At 42.3% G+C, this 21,493-nt stretch overlaps 1 protein-coding gene and 1 non-coding gene across 2 annotated transcripts; one reads left to right on the plus strand and one right to left on the minus strand.

The window, feature by feature from the left end:
- Window positions 1-442: 442 nt before the first annotated feature.
- On the plus strand, window positions 443-1,432 carry LOC110166419 (neuropeptides B/W receptor type 2-like). Its single transcript, XM_020931653.2, has one exon. The coding sequence runs from the start codon at window positions 443-445 to the stop codon at window positions 1,430-1,432; it is 990 nt and encodes a 329-aa protein (XP_020787312.1).
- A 19,682-nt stretch (window positions 1,433-21,114) lies between these two features.
- trnal-caa (transfer RNA leucine (anticodon CAA)) lies at window positions 21,115-21,229 on the minus strand. The gene is made up of 2 exons: window positions 21,192-21,229; window positions 21,115-21,160 (listed from the first exon to the last, which is right to left on the minus strand). It is a non-coding gene; the product is annotated as a tRNA-Leu (tRNA).
- Window positions 21,230-21,493: the final 264 nt, after the last annotated feature.

The following is a 21,493-nucleotide window of genomic DNA, read 5'->3' on the forward strand; positions in this document are numbered from 1 at the left end:
CATTGGAAAAAAAATAAGACACTTTTAAAATGAAGACGTACGTTTCATGGATTCACTTTCGACCCATTTGGTTTTGTGGAAAGACGTAAAAGGATTATGACTTCCTGATTTAGATATAATTGTACAGACAGCTGGTGAGTCTACTGGAAATGCAACTTATTAATACAATTATCCATAATTCCTTGTGTCATGAACGGACTTGGTTACCGTCTTTCATGTGAACCATAAATGCCATTCTAGCAGGAAATAGCAATACTTCATGGACTTTGTAAACAGTGTCTTCATTATCAACTGGCAAATTGCAATCTTTGAGAACATTTTCAACTCATTTTCAGCTGTGGATGAGTTTTGAATTTACCCAACTTGGTAACTTTGGACTGATTTTTCTCAAGAAATTAACATAAGAAGATTGTAATTTCTAAAACAAACACAGAGAATCATCATGGAGAACATATCGGTGCTATCCAACGCACCTCCTATGTGCAACGAATCGGACTATAATTTAAACTCAAACTGCACCCCTCCCTCTGATTTATTCTTCTACGCCGATCTTTACGTTATTTTACCGGTTATTTACTCTGTGATCTGCGCTGTGGGACTTACCGGAAACACCGCAGTCATCTACATGATCCTCAAAGCTCCCAAGATGAAAACTGTCACCAACATGTTCATTTTAAACCTCGCTATCGCGGACGATTTATTCACTCTAGTTTTGCCAATCAACATCGCAGAACATTTGCTCCACTACTGGCCGTTCGGGGAGGTTCTCTGCAAAATCATACTCAGCATCGACCACTACAACATCTTCTCCAGCATCTATTTCCTCACCGTCATGAGCATAGATCGTTATTTAGTTGTCCTGTCCACAGTAAGGTCCAAACGGATGCCTTACCGTACTTACAGAGCGGCCAAAATCATCTCTCTGTGCGTTTGGGTCCTTGTGATCCTGATCGTGATGCCTTTCACCGTGTTTGCCAGCGTGTACATCAATCCAGTCGACGAGAGGAAAAGTTGCGTGCTTAGTTTCCCCAGTCCCGAAACGCTGTGGTTCAAATCCAGCCGAATTTACACGCTAATTCTCGGATTTGCCATTCCCGTTTCGACGATCTGCATCCTGTATACGATGATGTTGTACAAGCTGAGGAACATGAGGCTAAACAGCAACGCTAAAGCACTAGATAAGGCCAAGAAGAAAGTTACCATCATGGTTTTCATCGTCTTGGCGGTGTGCCTGTTTTGCTGGACGCCGTTTCACCTCAGCACCATCGTAGCGTTAACCACGGATCTGCCGACAACGCCGCTGCTAATCGGGATCTCCTACTTCATCACCAGCTTAAGTTACGCTAACTCCTGCCTGAATCCGTTTCTGTATGCGTTTCTGGACGACAGTTTCAGGAAGGCGTTTAAGAAGATGCTAGAGTGCAGGCCTTGAGTATTGCTAATGCTAACAGACCTTTTTCACAATGCCGGAAGTGCCTCGCTGTAGGTTTGCGGAACGTCCGGTTAATGCTTATCTACGGCAAAATATCTGTGTAAATGTCTCACGTGTTTTCCACCAGCTTTATAAATCTGCCCCATCACGAAATCTTCAACTAAAAAGGTCGACAAAGAAAGAATTTATCCACAACGATCAAGGTAAGAAAGACGAAAACTTAAAGGCGAACAACGACCTGCATTAGTGAACTACTGAGCAAAAGTAGCGTTATTGTAGGGTGACCATATTTCCGTTTGTGAAAACCCGGACACCTTACCAGGGGTGGGAGGGTGGGGCCTCCACATTGAGCTACTCTCACCTCGCAACCTGTGCACATGGCCTCCCACTTGTCTCGACCGGGACAGAAAATAGAGAATTTCTTGTACAAGTCATCGTTAAATGCACGTTTGCGCTTCAGCATGACCTACTGTTTGTGTCTGCTCTCTCCTCCTGAGTCACAGAGAGCTACGAGAGACGCTCAGTTTAATGGCCCAATGGATGATAATGAAAACCCAGACATTTGCGTCACTTTATGGGGAAAAAAAACGGACGCCCAGGACAGGACACAAAAACGGATATGTCTGGGGAAAAACGAACTACGTTATGGTCATGAATAAAACATAAGTAACTTGTTAACTCAGACTGATGTTAGAATTAAAATTAAAAATTGATTTTGTGATGTTGATATTAGCATACATAGAAAGATTTTAGATAGATTTGTGCAGTTCGAATGCTACACATGTAATCTGTAAACTTCTATAGCATTCAAACTACACACATCTATCTGTTTATGCTAATATCTATATCATGAAATCGATTTTTCTTTTATTTTAATTCTGGAATCAGTCTGAGTTAACAAGTTACTTATGTTTTATTCATGACCATAGCGTTAGTTTTGCTGAGTAGTAGTTCACTAATGTTAGTCGTTGTTTGTTGCCTTTAAGTTTTCGTCTTTCTTACGTTGATAGTTGTGGATAAATTCTTCATGGACAGAATGTTTATCCTTTGTCGACCTTTTTGGATGAAAATTTATGAAGCTGTTGGAAAATATGGGAGACATTTTCACCGATATTTTGCCATAGAAAATCATTAACAGGAAGTGACGTTTACCTTACATCCTGGCACTTCCTGCCGTTGTGAAAAAGGTCTACTACAAGCTGCAAAACAAAAACTTGCTCGGAAAAGACTACTGTGAAGATCTGAGCTTTCTTTATATTTAATTAATGGTAACTTTTGAAAATACGCACACCTTAAAAAAAAAAAAGTGTTCGTTTGACATGTTTTGAAGGCGACATAATGCAATACACGCAAGTAAATCTCAACTTTGGAAACCTGGACAACGACTTTGCCAACACTTATGGACAAACGCGTGACTTTTTCGCTTGTACTAGCTCCATCTGGTGTTGAATAAAAGAACTGCAATGGTATATCCCAGACTTTGCATGTGCTTATGACCAATAAAGATTGTCATCATTATACATTTACAACAACAAGCACTTTATGTTAGCGTGTGGACATTTTCGTTACGGTTTATTGTAACAGATTAGACAAATATATTGAAAATAAAATAGCAATTATCATTTTGGAGAAGTTCGCAGCTCAAAGGTCAAATTCTGTTCGGATTTTGTTGAAAAAAAAAAGAGAGAAAATACCTAAACCAAACAATAAAATGTAAAATTTCATAAAACTTAACACAATCTTTAGTTCAGTCTTGATGTTGCTCCTGCCAACTTCTCCAGTTTTAATTTTATGTCTGATATTTAGCTGTTTTCAAATGTATTTTAACATTATCGTTCATTTCCTGTTGTGAATACAAACTTGCCTTAAATATCTTGAAAAAATCAATTGAAAATTTTGCCATTTCTTACATGTGACATGCATGGTTTTCATCGCTATTTCCTAAACGTCTCTTAAATGGATTTGGGACGGTACCAGCTTGCATTTCATTTGCTTAATCACTATGAAACCCACATGTCTCAATGATGAATGATGAAATGTCTGGAGTGTTGCCATAGCAATTAGCAATCAAAACCAATCATTGTGTCTTTTCAAAGGTCCTCAAAATGGCTCCATGTGACAGGAAGTTGGAACCCACAGATAGATTAGATTTTTTTTAAGCATATAATTTACTAACTTTTAAAATAGCTAAAAATTACACCAAACTGTTTGAGTCCAAGAATTGCGATGAGATTTCAGAATTATTTTTTGTTAAATTGGATTCTGTTCAAAGTTCACATTTAAAACGCAGAAGAATCAACAAAAAAGACAAACTAATACAAGATTTAAACTCCAAGATTTAGCCGTTTTTACACAGAATGACACTATTAAATTAGTTTGTTTGTGACAGAAATTACGGTTCTTCAAAAACACCAGCCTTGTGATTGCTAATACCATCCATTCAAACTTCAATTTCAACTTTTGATTTGATTTTCAATTGTGATTAATCTTTCATTTCCATCTTGTACACTGACACCAGAACAAACCAATCATGATCTAATGGAGACAAATTCACCAGGCCAGAACCAGGACACTCCCCGAGGACCTGGGGGAGCCGGCTTTGACTACAGGATTAAATATCCGTCTCGGCAGGGCCATTGATTTGTACGCTGTCAATCAGATCGATAACATGAAAAAGTCACGGTGGGGAGATTGTGTCAAACGGTGTAATCCTTAAGAGAAAATCTATGCGGGCCAAATAGCGACTTTTAACCACAAGGCGAATCAGGTTTTCATTAAGACTGAGTAGCAATATTGGAATTGAATTTATGTCAATCTCACACGTGGAGAGAGATGAAATGTTTTTGAAGAATTGGTTATATATTTGATGATTTGAAGAAGACATTTTATGCTTTTCGAGTATTTCAACGTGCATTGTGCAACTTCGCTACCTGCTTGTCGCCATGGAGATGTTATTGCTTCGTCTAGAATGTTCCACAGTGCAGGTTAAAACTATCTATCACGAGGAAGACCAGCAGGTTACAGCACAACCTAACATTACGAGTCAGATCTGTGGAGAGCCACCCCTTTTCACAGATGAAATGATAGTATTTTTGAGCAATATGAATGAATGTTAAATAGAAATTGAACATTCCAGGGAAAGCAATAACATCTCCGTGGAGACTAGACCAGAAAAGTTGCGCAGTGCACCTTTAACATTGATCATAACGTTTTTAGAACATTATAGATCTTGATCATTTGGTTTCCTGTTTGAAAACGAGAGAAATGCAAAGCTCCGCCTTCTCATTGTGATTTTTTTTTTAGAGTATAACATGAAGCAAAGTTAATGTATATGTTTTAATTGTTGAAAATTAAAGTGAAAGTGATATTTTATATGCTATATTTTATATGTATATTTAACGTAAACATTTTCAGAGCGCTCAAGCCTTAGATTTATGACAAAGCAGGATTAGTCAAACACGTATGAATGAATCTATACAACCTGAAGTAAACTTATAATGAGGGAACATTATTATTAAATCTTTAAAAGCTCTTGAAAGTCTATTATACATTTTATCTCATTTTATCTAACTTTAAATGACTTTTTACTACTGTTTTATGTTGCATATACTTTTGTCTCCCTCTTCAGCTCAAACATCACTGGTAGGTTGTAGATTATTTTGTGGTAATCTGGAGCTCCTGACAGTTTTTATAGTCCATACACCTTCTTCCCTACATCTTTTCGACACCCAGCTAATAAATAAAGTGCCAAATACCATGACTTATTCAGATTCAAGGTGACTGTCAGCTCATCAATCAATCAACCAGGATCATACGTGCTGCTTCACGATTATATGTCACGCAATCACTCCAACCCTGACATCCTAGCGTAGACCTGGCACAAACCAGGCAATGGGACAGGAGGGCTATGTATAATAATCTTCACTTTGTTTCATGTGCATATGTCGCCCCCTAGGGTGTAAAAGGGGGAAGTGCAAAGAACTGTAGATTTGTAAATGTAATATCTGAGTATCTGAAATGACATGGAAAGTATTGTTTTTCACACTGATGTAAATTAAGCACCGTGTACTTATGTGTGTGTGAATCTTAGCTGCTTTTACTGTACAGATGTGTTATAATATCGCCAAATGGTGTGTGAAGTGGGATGTGTTAGTCTTTATTTTGAGAAGGACTCTGTTAAAGGTGCACTGTGTAACTTTTCTGGTGGTGGGTTCGTCGTCTGCTTCTCTCGTGGTGATGTCATTGCTTTGCCTGGGATGTTCCACAGTATGGCATTAAACAACTATATCTTGTTTTTAGTCATTTACAGGTATTTTTACAGCAAAAACGTGCATGTTTATTGTGAACAACAGACTCACTTCTCCACAGATTTGACCTGTAACTTGGCCTGGTGATGTGGTTTGCTTGTCTCCATGGAGATAGTTAAAGTAGACGCCATACTGTGGAACATTCAAGGAAAAAACACTAGCAGAAAAGTTACATAGTCTGCCATTTTTTGTAGTTTTTTTTTTTTTTTTTTCAGGTAAAAAGTTATTATTCCACCAGTAGGGGGAGTAATGCTGACATGCAATTTTATGAAAACGTTCACATTAAAGCATCTGGAGTCAAAATTATCTAAAAAAAAAAAACACTTAAGTTAAATGAATTGTTATGTTGTCAATAGGCATAATGTATTTATTTTGTATATAAAAGAAAGAAAAAATAATAATTGTGAACATGAATCTCAAACTCAAAGGACTCAGAAAAGTAGCTTATGCATCGACTGTCACAGTCTATTGTATAATATATTCTATGCTTTATGTTTTATCACGTGAAAATGAAAAAAATTAAATCAAGAATTAAATCAGGACTAAACCAAATGGCCAAGGAAAGCCCACAACTCACTGGATTTCTGTATAAATCATGCACAGTTAAACTATGTCAGTTATGCCTTTTGTTTCCAATACAAGTATAAATCTATGTAAAGTGTGGAGCTTGTATATAATAAAACATTTATTTGTGTACAGAGAAGTCTTTTTCAGTTGTTTGTGAACTTCTTTTGCCTGCTGTTGTACTTCACACTCTAGTCTATATTGTTTACTTTGCAGAGGGAATATTTACTCAGGGTATAGTTTTTCATTGTTTGCTATGCTTGGTGATGCTTAGATGAAATATAACCCTGGACAAACAGACTATAGCATATATAAGTCCATAGAGAGGAAATAATTTGGAGGAGTACACGGGACATAAAATACTGTCGACTCTCTTTTATTTTCTTAATTAAATCTTTAACCTCTTCATTGTCAATCAATTCCAGTAACTTTCTGTCTTTATCTTTTGATCCCTCTACCCCATATTCTGAGGAGTCTTTGTTTTTCAAAGGTGAAATAGATAATCCTTAGGTAGAACACAAAATTTTATATTTATTTTTGTAATATATTGTTATTTAAGATGATGTGGGAAAAAAACGATCATATCATAAATTATCACAAATGATCATAAATCATACATTTTCTATTTTAGCTTTTATTTCTCAGATTTCTTCCCCTCTATTCTACTCATTTCCACAGGAGTATGGAATGATTTGAAGCTGTTAAAGATAAATGAGGTAAAAATTTATCTTAAATAGAAAATGCATTTTTTATTTTTTTTTTTTTTTGTCAATTTTACACCGTTAATGTTTTTGTTAAATTATTTAAACAAGAACATATAAAACTCTTATTAGGATATTACTATAAAATATACAGTACTAACTTGTATTTTTTTAATAGTTTGTATTAATCAAATCGTTATTTTAAAATAATTTGTATTTCCAGAAACTGAGGAGAGGGGTCTGGCTACAGACACATGGGGAAAGTGGAGCTCCACTCCAGACCGGAAACACGTGACCTCCACCGGATACACGTCATATCTACGATAGACTTTTATTTTTTATTTTTTATTCGTATTAGCCGTATTAGCCGTGTCCCAATTCAAGGGCGGCAGCTTTCGAAGGCTGTGAAGGCTGTAGCCCTCACCGTTGCTGAAATGTGACCGGTGTAGCCCATGGAGCCGCCCCGTTGCCTAGCAACCGAGACACTTTGCTAATGCTAATGCTAACAACACGTACCACGCAGATTATGCACGGGTAATCAAACTGTCGGAATTTCAGACCAAGTTATTCTAATAATTCTCATCCAAATCTTATGGCTAAAAACGAAAACTTATGTTTAACTTTTGTAAAACAAAACGGCGATATTTCTGGGATACATCTAAAATAGACTAAATTACCTTAAAGTTTCAAAAACTGATGAGATTGTTAATTATTAATAAAGTATTTTTAAATTGATAAAGGATTACATTTATACCGGGGATGTATTTAAGTCAGTTTATAAAGAAAGACATCTCTGCTTTGAGAAAAGATGGTTTATTAAACAATCAAAGGATTGTAAATACTGTAAATACTTTATCATAATGTGAATAGTCAAACATTAAACCCATTACACACACACACACACACACACAAACACATACTGCATTAATAGGTGAGTACAAATAGCTGTATGTCAGTGTACTCTCAAAGAGTTGTTCCCATTTTGCTGAAGCAGAAAAAAAAAACTGCAAAATATGATCAGGTGGAATACCACTGCTTAACTGCAGTACAATAGTACATTCTTATAGTACATGTAATTAGTTACTTTCAAAAGAGACAGAAAGTAAATGGCACATTTCATCATGAATCAAACATCAGTACAGACTGAAAAACATTCAGAAAAACTTATTATGAGCAACTTGTATGACTCTAGTTTTGTCTCATACATTTGTTAAGATCATATAAGGCCACATTTATCATGGGACACTTCCTCAGTGATAAAGCTGTTTAGGTGCTCCTCAGCTAAGACGAACAGAAACCACCATTTTACTGTTTCACTTTTGGAGGAAATTAGACGTTAAACCTAAACTTTATGGACACATCACTATTAGGACACATTAGGAACAGCAGCAAACAGAATGTGCAGGAGGAAGGCCTGATGCAACCAGAGGCCCCACAGGTCTGCTGCAGTCTGGACCTGCTCCTCCTCCTCCTCTGTGAGTCTGGACATGGACAGTGGAGACATGACTAGGTGTGTGACCAGTGTACTAGGCCACTCAGTCTGATGTATCTCTCGTCTTCTGGAGGAGGAAGAGCAGAATGGGCCTTAAGTCTGACTGGTTGAGATTTCTGTCCTGCAAAGTGAAAACCTGTAATGACACACACTGTACAAATTTCCCCGCTGTAATGCTGCCGTCCCTTTAAGAGGACGTCATTACTGCCTCTCTTTCGCATGTGCACTGCAGCCATGGATCTATTAAAATAACTGGATACAGTATTGCTAGCTTGTAGCTGCCTCGAGTTGACGTAGTGGCCACTCAGTGGTACTACAGTCGAAAAAATCCCATGGGCCGAGAGAAGATTTTTCTCATAGAGCGCAATGTAATCACAACCTGCTCGTGTTCGGCTGACAGGGCACCTACAACTTTCCAAAATGTCGGATTTTGTGGCGATTTTTACCTATTTTTAGATCATAAACTTTTTCTCGCTCAAAATCCTTCAGTTGTCTTAAAAAACGCTTTATATTCGTTAGCTCCGGCTCCGCTCTGCTCCGCTCTCGTTTCTCTCGCTCTGATTGGTCAAAGCGATCACGTGATACACGAGCCCGCGCTCCGTGCGTGTGGTCATGTGCATTCGCGTGTGCCCGTGGGAGAAAAGAGCACTACTACGCATGCTCGGTCGGCCCACAGCCACCGGAAGTACCTAGCCGGGCTAGGCTAATCTGGGATCATGCGCCATTGAGCTCAGCCCATTGACTTGAATAGGCGGCCATTTTGGAACCTGGGGGCTTGACTGCAGCGCAGGTAGCCAGTACGCAGAGGAAGCGCCAAGGAGAAAAATCCGTGTATCATTCGTTCATTCGTTTTTCAATATAAAACCAAAAATAAGAAAACGAAAAAACTACAGTTTTCTTCGTTATTTGTCTCCAAAACCAAAATGAAAAAACTGATAACGATTCGTTTTTTCTGTTTTCGATTTTGTGTTTAAATGAAGAATGGAAAAAACGGATAACGGCCGTTTCCCGTTTACGTGACTTCCGTGACTGCGATGCCGAACTTTTGCACCGCATACGGACTGAACCGGGACTGATCCAGGTCCGAGACCAGACCGAGACCAGAGCGGGACTGAGACCGGGACCAGAGCGGGACCAGAGCGGGACCAGACCGGACTCCGAGCTTTGACTCCGAGCCTCCACGGGGTCCGAGCCTCAGCTTCGAGCTCCGGTCCTGCCGTGGGCTCTGAGCCTCCGGTCTGGTCCCGGTCTGGTCCTGGTCTTGTCTCGATCTCGGTCTCAGGCCCGCTCTGGTCCCGGTCTGGTCCCAGTCTCACCGCATACGGACTGAATCAGGACGGATCCAGGTCCGAGACCAGACCGAGCTGCTCTGGTCCTCCGCGATCAAGAACCGCGGTTGATTCCGAGGTGGTGCAGAGCCTCTGACTGACGCTTTCACCCCAACGAAAACGAACCGAACTAAGAGCTTTTGGTTCAGATGGACCAGGTCCGGGACCAGACCGGGACCAGAGCGCTACTGAGACTCAGTCCCGGTCTCGGTCCCGCTCTGGTCCCGGTTTCAGTCCCGCTCTGGTCCCGATCTGGTCCCGGTCTCAGTCCCGCTCTGGTCTCGGTCTGGTCTCGGACCTGGGTCAGTCCTAGTTCAGTCCGTACGCGGTGCAAAAGTTCGGCATCGCAGTCACGGAAGTCACGGAAACGGGAAACGGCCGTTATCCGTTTTTTCCATTCTTCATTTAAACACAAAATCGAAAACAGAAAAAACGAATCGTTATCAGTTTTTTCATTTTGGTTTTGGAGACAAATAACGAAGAAAACTGTAGTTTTTTCGTTTTCTTATTTTTGGTTTTATATTGAAAAACGAATGAACGAATGATACACGGATTGAGAAAGGCACACGTTCGTCTTTCTCCTGCTAATGTTCATGTTTGTGCGTAAATGAGAAGTGAGTATTGTATTATGTATACTATACAGTTTGGTGTGTATTTTTTATCTCTTGTTTCAAATATTTTCACTATATCCAGCTTAATCACTTCTATACAACGTTGTCATTTACCACCTGATCCGCCATTAAACACGCGTTCCGCTAACTACATAACGTCATGAGGTGGTCTCTGGCGCCATCTGTTGGACTTGCATTGCAACTGTCAATATTGTGCACTTGCGAACCAATGCCTTTCATTCCTCATATAGTATAATCAATATGTTTATTTGTATTCTTTTGTATATTTGTTATTGTTGGTGTGTGTGTACAGTTCTAATTATTTATATATATTTCTTTTTTTTCTCTGTTCTAGATGACCACACACACACACACAATTACAGTCACAATCCCAGTCTTTATTCTTATCCATAACAATCATCAATAAACCTTCCTATTCAAACCTCTGGATCCTGCTGCAGTCTTTCTGACAGAAGACTTAGGCCAGACTCCTGTAGGCCAGCATACATCATATATCCAATATTTCACACACACATTAAGAAAACTATTACATAAATCCAAACAGCTAAATCCCACACATTTGAGAAATGTGTATTTTCAGAAAATTAAATAATGATTTCAACATGAGCATGATTCATTTGCAGCCCTTATTATTATTGGAGTTTTCAATATAACATGTCCCAGACCTAAACAGAGGCAGAAGTCTGGATCAGTACCTCCTGCTCAGTGTTGGCTTTTCTTTGTCATCTGCATTTGACCCATTTCATGAATCATGAGCGTCTCATCAGTCAACATTTCTGTGGCCCCAGCAGTGTGTTGTGTTCTCATACAGGAAGCTGCAGATGAGAAAAGAACATGAATATCAAACAGTTGACTCACTGTTATGATATTAGATGTGATAGGCCAAACAGACACAGGTGTCTAGTATCTACAACAGTGTCTGCAAAATCTATTAAATGAGCCTCATGTCCACCTTATATCTGACCTGTCCAGGCAGGATTCTTTACTTTTCACTTTACAAACATGCACGGATTGTTAAAAGGCGATAATGTATTCCCAGAATGAAATGCACACGTTGGAGGTTTATGTTACGTGATTTACAAGTAAATATAAGCATTGACATGTTTAATGTTTTATACATTAAACATAAAAAAACTGTGTCTTTTATGTTTAACCCTCCCGCTCTCCTGGTGGGTCAAACAGACCCAAAATTGTGTTTTTTCCTTCATTTAACCCTCCCGCTCTCCTGGTGGGTCAAACAGACCCCAAATTGTGTTTTTTCCTTCATTTAACCCTCCCACTTTGCTGTTTTTTTGTTTGTTTTTTTCCTTCATTTACTAGACACTTTATTAAAATAAAAAATATTGCCCCCTGCTGTATGCAATCAGTAGTGCATGCACGAAAATGAGACACAGCTGTTGTACACAGGCCCAAGGACTGAAATAAATAATAAAAATAAAAATAAACCAAAATTTGGGGTTTGTTTGACCCACCAGGAGAGCAGTAGGGTTTTAAATGAAGGAAAAAAACACAATTTTGGGTCTGTTTGACCCAGCAGGAGCGCGGGAGGGTTAAACTGGAGCATGCAACCTGTGAGTGTGATGTGCGTGTGTGTGTGTGTGTGTGTGTGTGAGTGTGTGTGTTTGTTTGTGCATTTGTTTGCTCCAGATATCAAACTTTCTGCTGAGAGTGAGAAATTCACCATCTGAGCTGTCCGTGGTCCTGATCTCTGTGAAATTGCCAATTTTTCTACTAAGCACTACTATCTTGACACATACAACTCGTGCAGACGACGCTGCATCTCTCAGGCCTGGGACACTGATGAGCCCTGCCGCACATGTCCTCTGTGTTATGAGGTGTTCCGCAGCAGCAGCGGCAGCAGACCAGAGCTCAAGGTCAACACGCTCCTGAAGAAGGAGATGGCCTCAGGGTCTAACCTGCAGAAGAACAAGAGCAACAGCAGCTGCTGGTCTATGGAAGACAGGCCAATGTTTTAAGTTGTAAAGTCTTTGGGTTTCAATGCTTATGAGCACCTTGGCCATATTTTTATAAATTATAAAAAATATTAATAAAATAAGTAAATGTAAAACTCAAGCCTTTGTGATTCATTTTGTTTATTACATTCATGACAATAATCACTGTAATACATAAAAGATAAACATGTCTTATAATAACAATATAACAATGTACTACTACTACTGCTACTGCTACTACTACTACTACTACTACTACTACTGCTACTAGCAAAGCAAATACCTTTTAGATTGGTGCTTCTTCATTTCGCTTCATTCATGGCAACACTCCCAGTGTAAACCTATGGCCAGGCGCAAAAGCGAGGCAGAATACGTAGTTTATCTTTAAAATTTTCCACATTTCCTCAAGGTCAAAGTCTACAGTCCCTAGAGACACTGCATTTCTCATTCGTGGGGAGCAGTTCTCTGTGGTCACAATGTTTTTGACCTCTTTGCGATCTCGATCCATTTCAAAGATCACTCGTACGTCGCAGTGTTCGTGCGGGTTAACAGGCGGTCGTCGTCGGTCCTCACGTCTGTCGTCGTCTTCTTCTTCTTCTTCTTCATTCGCTGCTCTCATAACTGCACGAAAATAGCGCGAGCAGGCCCTGCTGGCCTTTTTTAACAGAAGCCAATAGGCGGGGTACTCTTCCGGGTACAGTCGAACATTTTGCAGTAGCGTGTTCAGAAACGGATTGCCTCCGGAATTGACCGAGTGTACGCCTTCGTGATAGCGTGACAGTTTGAACTCATGCAGTAGAGCGAAAGGGGGCTGCGTGTCACACACGAGGACCATCTCTAACATGGCATCACGCATCGTCCGCAGCGTCGCTTCGCTCTGTCTGCTTTCCGCTGCGGCTCTTAGGATAATATCCGTAACCCCTGCTGCGGTGGCTTGTGTTCCTCCTCCTCCTCCTCCTTGCGCTCCTGCTTCTTGTGCTCCTGCTGCTCTAGAAGCCCCCTGTGATCCTCCATGAGCCCCAGGCTGCCGTGGATCCACGTTTAAAATTGTACTTGAACTTTTTCTTTTCTTTTATAGGACTGACAGACAGACAGACAGACAAATGATAAGGTGGTGGAGTTTTTTTTTACCCAGGCTGGTGCCACTTAGTGCCTCCACTCAATTTTCATTTCTCTCCAGCGACTAGGTCAGGAATCAAGAATACAGTTTATCAAGTATATAATATACCGAGTATAAACCGCGGCGTGAAACCGCGTGCTGATGAATCAGGCTAGTGGAGTTTAATAAATAGGCCAAAAACACGACTACTATCTACTCTGCTGACTCTGGAATACAGTAGCTAGTGTGTATGTGCGTGCGTGCGCGCGCCTGCATATATGTTGTATTTCTTTAAATATGGTTTATTTTCAGAATGGTGATGATGGTGGTGTTTTCTGCTATTATTATAGTGAGTGAGTGAGTGCAAATCTCTGCTGCGGGGCAGGCAAACGCAAGACACATACAATACATAGTACACCGAGTATTTCTAATGATAAACACTCCCAGAGACACGTGTAACTGTTTTATTTATTTTTATTTTTGTTTGGTTTTCATTGTAATTGTAATTGTTGTGTAGGCAACAACTTTCCACTTCATTGGTACTTTTGTGTCGTTGTTGTTGTTTTGTTTTTTTTGTCGGATTTGTTTTTCTTCACGGTGCTGCTCGCCGCTACTAACACCTTAGGCTAAACCTGTGCTGAGGGGCAAACGCAATACAGAACGTGTACAATGAGTGTGTCCTTAAAAGACACCAAATTTCTTCAAGCTCAAACTGCCCCATCATCCCCTGAGACACTGCAGTTGCCATTCCTGGTGAGCAGTCCTTTGGGATCACACTTTTCCTCACCACATTTCGATCTTGATCAATTTCAAAGGCAATCTGTATTTCACAGTGTTTCTGTAGGTTAATTGGTGGCGGTGGTGGTGGTGGTGACGCTGCTGGTGCTGCTGTTCCTTCTCCTTCTCCTTGTCCTTCTTCTCCTTCTTCTCCTTCTCCTCGTCCCGCTCCTGCCGCCGGCAAGTCTTCGTTCGCCGCTCTCAGAACCACACAGAAATAACTCGCGCAGGCCCTGGCAACCTTTCCCAAAAGACGCCAGTAGGTCTGGTAGTGTCGTCGATGTCGCCGAACTTTGAGCAGCGCCGTATCTAGACACCGATTGTCTCCGGCCACGTATATCGTGTGGATACCGTCGTGGTACCGTGACAGCTTGAACAGGTGCCCTAGAGCGAAAGGGGGTTGAAAGTAACACACTCGTGCCATCTCTATTAAGGCGTCGCGCATCCTTAGTAGCGCTCATTCATTCTGGCCAGCCGCCACGGCCACTTCGATTAAAGCGTTCAATCCAGCTCTGGCTTGTGCTGCTTCTTCGTCTACATCTTCTTCTTCTTCTTCTTCTTGTGGCCTTCTTTGTGCTTCTTCTTGTGGCTCTTGTTGTGCTCCTGCTTGTCCACCTTCTTGTGCTTCTTCTTGGGCTCCAGGCTCTTGTGGATACATGTTTTTGCTCTTCTACATACTACTGTATGTATGTATGTATGTATGTATGTATGTATGTATGTATGTATGTATGTATGTCTGACTATTTATTTATCCCTCACGCTACCCTTCCTGTGGGCCTGCCATACTGTATGCCACCTCCTCCTACTACTCCTCCTTCCTCCTACTACTACTCCTACTACTACTACTACTACTACTACTACTACGCCTACTCCTCCTCCCACTCCTAGTCCTACTACTACTGTACTCCGGCAGCTGCAGCTGCTCCTGTTTTATGCTGTTGGACTTAGTCTAAATCTATGGTGAGGAGCAAAACAAAGACAGAATAAGTAGTGTATGTGTGTCTTTATTGGTCTCCATATTTGTTCATAGTCAAAGCGTACATTGCCCTGAAGTACAGCATTTCGCATAGCGGGAGAGCACGAGTCAGTGGTGAAAATGTTTCTCGATTCCTTCCCATCTTGGTCCATTTGAAAGATGACAACTATATCGCAGTGATTGCTCAAGTCCCCGGTGATGGCGAGAGCGGCGGCGGCGGCGGCGGCGGCGGCGGCGGTGGCGGCGGCGGCGGCGGCGGCGGCGGCGGCGGCGGCGGCGGCGGCAGCGGCGGCGATGGGGCCAGGCGCTAGGCCTGATGTATGTTTTGTCTCTTTGTTTGTTTCTTGTCCTTGTCCTCGTCCTCGTCCTCGTTGCGCATTTGCCGCTGTCACGACTGCACCAAGATAATCTGTGCAGGCCCTGCTGGCATTCCTTAAAAGAAGAAAATAGTTGGGGTATCGGTCAGAGCCCTGAAGCTTAATGTCACGCAGGACTGCGTTCAGATACGCATTGCCTCCAGACGTGGTAGTGTGGATGGGCCGGTGGTAACGTGAAAGTTTGAATTCCGTCACTATGGTGAAAAGGCTCGAAGCGGAGGACTGCGCGTTGCACATCAGTACTACCGTCTCTCTTAGGGCATCGCGCAAAGGGAGCGTCCTGGCTTCGACCGCCTCCGTAGCATCCTCCGCTGCTTTCGAGTCCGCCTCGGCTTCTGCGACTGTTTCGCTAACGGTAGTTTCAGTGACAGTAGCAAAAGCCGGAGCGGAAGCGGCAGCGATGGCTTCTCCTTGTGCTCCAGGAGGCAGCTGCTAAAGAAACATGTCTTGGAGGGGTGTGTGTGTGTGTGTGTGTGTTGCTATCATAGACTCAAAATCAACCTCCCCTCAACTCCCTATTTTTTGATGCAGGGCCTATTTATGCTGGGGTGAAAGGGATAAATGTATTACTCATAATTATGATTATGATTATAAAAAAATAAAGAAATGCATACTCAAATCTTTGTCTCTTTTATTAAGTTTGTTTATTACATTCATGATAATATACATATACATGATAACAAATGACTACTACTACTACTACTACTACTTCTAAAAATCATAATAGTATCATATAGAGTATGTTGATGACAGTTGTAAAGAAGAGGAAGGTGTTCTTTTCTCCTGGTACACTCTACAGTCTAAATTTTTTGCTCAGGTGCAAAGGCGAGGAAAAAGATGTAGTATACAAATAGCTCCAGTAGTTTCCAGATTGCTTCTTCAAGATCAAACTTGACATTTCCCAGAGATGCATGCTTGCTTGCTTGCTTGCTTGCTTGCTTGCTTGCTCGCTTGCTCGCTCGATGACTAGGGGGCAGTCCTGTGTGGTCAAAATGTGCTTCATTACCTTTCTATCTCGATTCATCTCATAGAGAATTATTATGTCACAGTGTCCGTGTATGTTTGGTGGTGGTGGCATCAACACCAATATTTTTCCAATTCTATCTTCGTTTTCTGCCGCCGCTGCTGCTGATGTTGCTGCTGCTCTCATCAAAACTGCAGCAAAATAATTTAAGCGGGTTGGCCCAAGTGTCGATCCGTCTCAAAAACAGCCAGTAGGCAGAGTACTCTCGGGGGCGGATTCGGGCATTTCTCAAAACCGCCTCCGGCATCGGCCGAGCGCGTGCCTAGATGATACGGCGACGGTTTGAACTCGTTCGAGAAGGTGAAAGGCAAGGCAGCCGCTGAGCCTGGCGCGCGCACACACGCTGATATCATCTGTACCGAGGCATTTCCCATTGCCCATCTCATTCACTCACTCACACCCTTACCTTTCAATGTATTTACTATTCCTTCACTACACCTCCTTTGTGGCACCTAACCTGCAGCAGCAGCAGCACACACACTGCACAACCCCACCACTCCAAAACTTATCCCTGTACTACTTACTACAGGCATCCTTTTTTTTTTTTTTTTTGATTTTGGCAGCCATGCCACAGCAGCAGCAGCAGCAGCAGCAGCAGAATTCGGCTACGACAAGTCAAAAAACGGGTAGCGGGTATAGCGATGGGCAACAACTGAGTGCATTTGAAATTCTACGGTCACTCTTTTCACAAGAGGCTGTGGATTCCCCAGAGGAGGACAATGTAGACGAAGAGATATCAGAAGAAGAAAAAGAAGGTGGCGATGATGAAGAACAGGACTCTGAAGAGGACCCCAAAGAAGGGGGAGGAGGGGAGGAGGTGGAGGACTACGAGGACTACAGCACAGATAAGGAGGACGAGGAAGACAGCCGTGACAGTAATGTCATGCCTCGCAGACATCCGACAACAGCGGCAGCGCAAGACAAAGAAGCAGCAGCAGCAGCAGCGACAGTTTTCTTTTACAGTTCGAAAGACGGTCAAATACAATGGTGTACTGTACCGTATGATTCTTGCCAACCTTACTGTAGCCCCGCCACCTCGTCACCGTACGATGCCGACGACCGGGAGGATCTTCGTCCTCGTTCCCCGTCGCCTGTAGGAACTCCCGGACCCATGCGATATGCAATTAAAGGGATGGAAGGTGTACAGCAGGAGAAGCCAGAACAGCAAGAGAACGAGGAAGACAATTTGCAGGCCGCCGAGGCGGCGAGGGGCGGTGGTGAGAGTGAGGACGAGGACGGCGGCGGAGGTGATGAAGGTGGCGAAGGTTGCGGCCTTGGCCGTGGCGGTGCCGGTTCTGTTCCTTCTGTTGCTCTTCCTTCTCATCATGCCCATCCCCATCACCAAACCCGGCGGCGGCAGCGGCGGCACGAGATCGCCTCGACGTTCGGCCTTTTCGTGACGCCGGAAATTGAACAAATAATTGTCGCAGAAACCAATCGGGAGGGAGTGCGCAAGTTTGGCTCTGACGTGTGGAAGAGCATGGACGAGATCGATTTGCGCGCTTACCTGGGACTGCTCATCCTAGCGGGAGTGTTCAAATCGCGAGGAGAAGCCGCAGCCAGCCTTTGGGACGCCCACACGGGCAGGGCCGTATTCCGCGTGACCATGTCCCTGAAAACCTTTTACAGGTATTCGCGTCATCTCCGCTTCGAGGACCACGCCACGCAGCTATCCTCTGTCCGCTTATCTTTTTGCTCCTCTGCCTGCCGTCCTGGTCTGGTATATGCCGAAAAAAAATAGGAACGTACTATTGCTGAGTACAAAGCGGCGACATCCCTGAGAGCCTGTAGAACGTGGAGCAGGAGCAGGAGCGGCGGCAGAAGAAGAAGACGAAGAAGACGCACCGATAGCAGCAGCAGGAGCAGCACGGGGGACGAAGCCCGACTTGGTGATCGAGTACAATCGCAACAAGGGCGGAGTTGACAATCTGGACAAGGTTATTAGCGCCTACAGCTGCAGGCGGATGACAGCACGCTGGCCCCTGGCTGTCTTTCACAACATCCTGGATGTCTCGTCCTACAATGCCTTTGTACTGTGGCGGGAGCTCAACCCCACGTGGATGTCAGCGAGACGCAACAAGAGAAGGATATTTCTGGAGCAACTCGGCAAAGAACTCGTGACGCCGCTCATCCAGAGGCGATGGTGTATGCCTCGCACGGAAACGTCCCTGGCTACGGTTCGAGACATTCAACGGCAGCGACGGCAGGAGGAGGAGGAGGAGGAGCGGGAGGAGGAGGAAGAGGAGGAGCAAGAGGACAACAGACCAAAAATAAGCAATAAAAGAAAGAGGTGTCAAATATGCCCCAGCAAAAAGGACCGGAAAACACAGACTGTTTGCTCGGAATGTAACAAATGCATGTGCGGACAATGTAGCGTACGGTTTTGTCAGCCTTGCTCAAACACACTCAGAGAAGACTGACGACGAGGACTACAACTAGATGATACAGATAGTGAGAGGTGCACAGACAGACTACACTGTAAGTCATTACTTACTTACTTACTTACAAAACCAGTAACCTTGTATACATAACAAACTAATAAAATATATTAAAAACAAAACCAATACACTCGCCTCTTGTATTTTCTATCTTTCTACATCTTTGTTGCAGATTCTGCCCTCTGCAAATATGTTTAATCAATTTATACTAATCTTACATCTGCTGCTGTGTTCAGGTGAGTAAAGTTTTTTTTTGTTTGTTTTAAATATTGCTATATAAATATAAATAACAGCCCAAAATGTAGCCTTGTCATCACTCGGTAACTGTGCTTTACACTGTAACAAGAAACATTGCATAGTGAAGACCTCTGTCTCTGCGTGTGTGTGTGTGTGCCCGTGCGTGCGTGCGTGCGTGCGTGCGTGCGTGCGTGTGTGTGTGTGTTTGTTGTGTGTGTTGTTTTGTTTTGTTTGTTTATCTTTTTTTTTTTTTCTTTTACTCTCCCCAGACTCTCCCTGGAGTTCCACACTAAAAGTCTCTGGTGAACAGAGAGAGACAGAGGTGGTGACTATTACCTGCTCAGCTGTCACGCCCTGTCCTCTTCACTTCCCTCGGCTCAAGTGGAACCTTGGGCAAAACCGTGAGGGGACTGTTGTTCTTACAGACCACAAAATAGTCACCGACGCGCAGGGGACATATAACAGTACAATCGCACGCAACGTGACTCTGACAGAAGCCCATCGTGGACTTGTGATATGGTGTAAAGCTTCCTATCTTGTGAAAGACCAATTCAGAAGTAGCCAGACGAGCATGATTCTCAATGTCTCACGTGAGTCGACCACACTCGTTATTTTACCATGTTACTTGGTTATTTAAGTGTATTTGTGTGTGTGTATGATGATACGGAATTCATAAAGCATTGTTTTTTTATTTGTCATTTGGATTTATGCTAATATATAGATCTGTTCAAAGGTGCTGCAGCCCTCAAGCCTATAGAACACAATGACCACATGACAAAGACAAAAGCTACTACTACTACTACTGCTACTACTACTACTACTACTACTACTACTACGCTTCTTCTGTCATCTGCTGTCATCTCCTCATCTGCACTGCTGCGGCTGTTAATATTGTTCGGTTTAGCTTTGATTCTCCTAAAACTGGGAAAGGTACAAGTAAATCTTTATTTTTTTTTTAGTTTTTCCTCTCTCACTCTGTGTGTGTGTGTGTGTGTGTGTGCGTGTGCGTGTGCGTGTGTTTGCATGCATGCGCGAGCCTGTGCCAGTTTCTTGTTATACAATTTATAGCCCAAGTTTAAATTGCACTTATTTATCTTATAGGTCAATAGTTTTCTTGCAAAACATGAACCAGGACATCGCACTCCTTCTGCTCCACATCATGTGTATGAGGACATGTTATGAGATAAGATTCATACCTGTGTATGAAGAAATGTCATCCTGTCACCTTGACGACGACGACGACAACGACAACCTGATAAAATACAGTCAAAGAAAAGCCTCTGACGTCTTGTGACGTCTGTGCTCATGTTGCAGCACTTGGCAGGACTTGCCCAGAGCTCCTATTGCTTCTTCTTCTTCTTTTTCTTGTTGTGACATTGTGTCATTTCATGTGCATATTATTATTTAGATGTGTTGTAATTCAATCTCCAATAAATGATTTTCTTTGTTTTTAACCTTTTGTATGTGTAACAAAGTGTAATAACAAATAAATAAATATATATATGAATAATTTTACAACTTGTAACAGTTTTGTAGTACCAACAATATGCACTTTTGATCATTATTATGCATAATAATAATAATAATAATAATAATAATAAATATAGCCGCAAGCGGCAATGATCGGCCCGCGTCTCACACGCACGCGCGAGATGCCGAGGGTCCCTGGTCACTACGGGTGAGTCAGGTTTTAAATATATATGTACAAATTATTACATCGTAAATCAAAAGATTTAAATAGTATTAGATTTATGTGTCTGAAGTCAAGAAAAGGTATGTGTCAGAAGTGGGATTCGAACCCACGCCTCCAATCGGAGACCAGAAGTCCCGTTTCTACGGAAGGAAGGAGATTATCCTTGAGTCTGGCGCCTTAGACCACTCGGCCATCCTGACACGCTGCGAATACACAAACAGAAGTATATATTTAAGCGCTAAACCGTAAAGCATGACTCAGTATTTGATTAAAGTACTACGAATATTTTGAAATCACGTTTACGAATGCATATCGCTATTTTTTATGTTTTACGTGTCTCTAGAAAGGAAACGTCACCTCATTGCGATCGCGGTTGTGTTCAGACGCTGTTTATCGCCAAAGACGCAGCGTAAACCAGTGGGATACAGCCTAACTTCTATTTTCTGTTCAATGCTTAAATGTTT

Source organism: Boleophthalmus pectinirostris, unplaced genomic scaffold (genome assembly GCF_026225935.1).
Source record: "Boleophthalmus pectinirostris isolate CB_2022bp ecotype Guang Dong unplaced genomic scaffold, ASM2622593v1 HiC_scaffold_8, whole genome shotgun sequence".
In the NCBI taxonomy this organism is placed as follows: domain Eukaryota; kingdom Metazoa; phylum Chordata; class Actinopteri; order Gobiiformes; family Gobiidae; genus Boleophthalmus; species Boleophthalmus pectinirostris.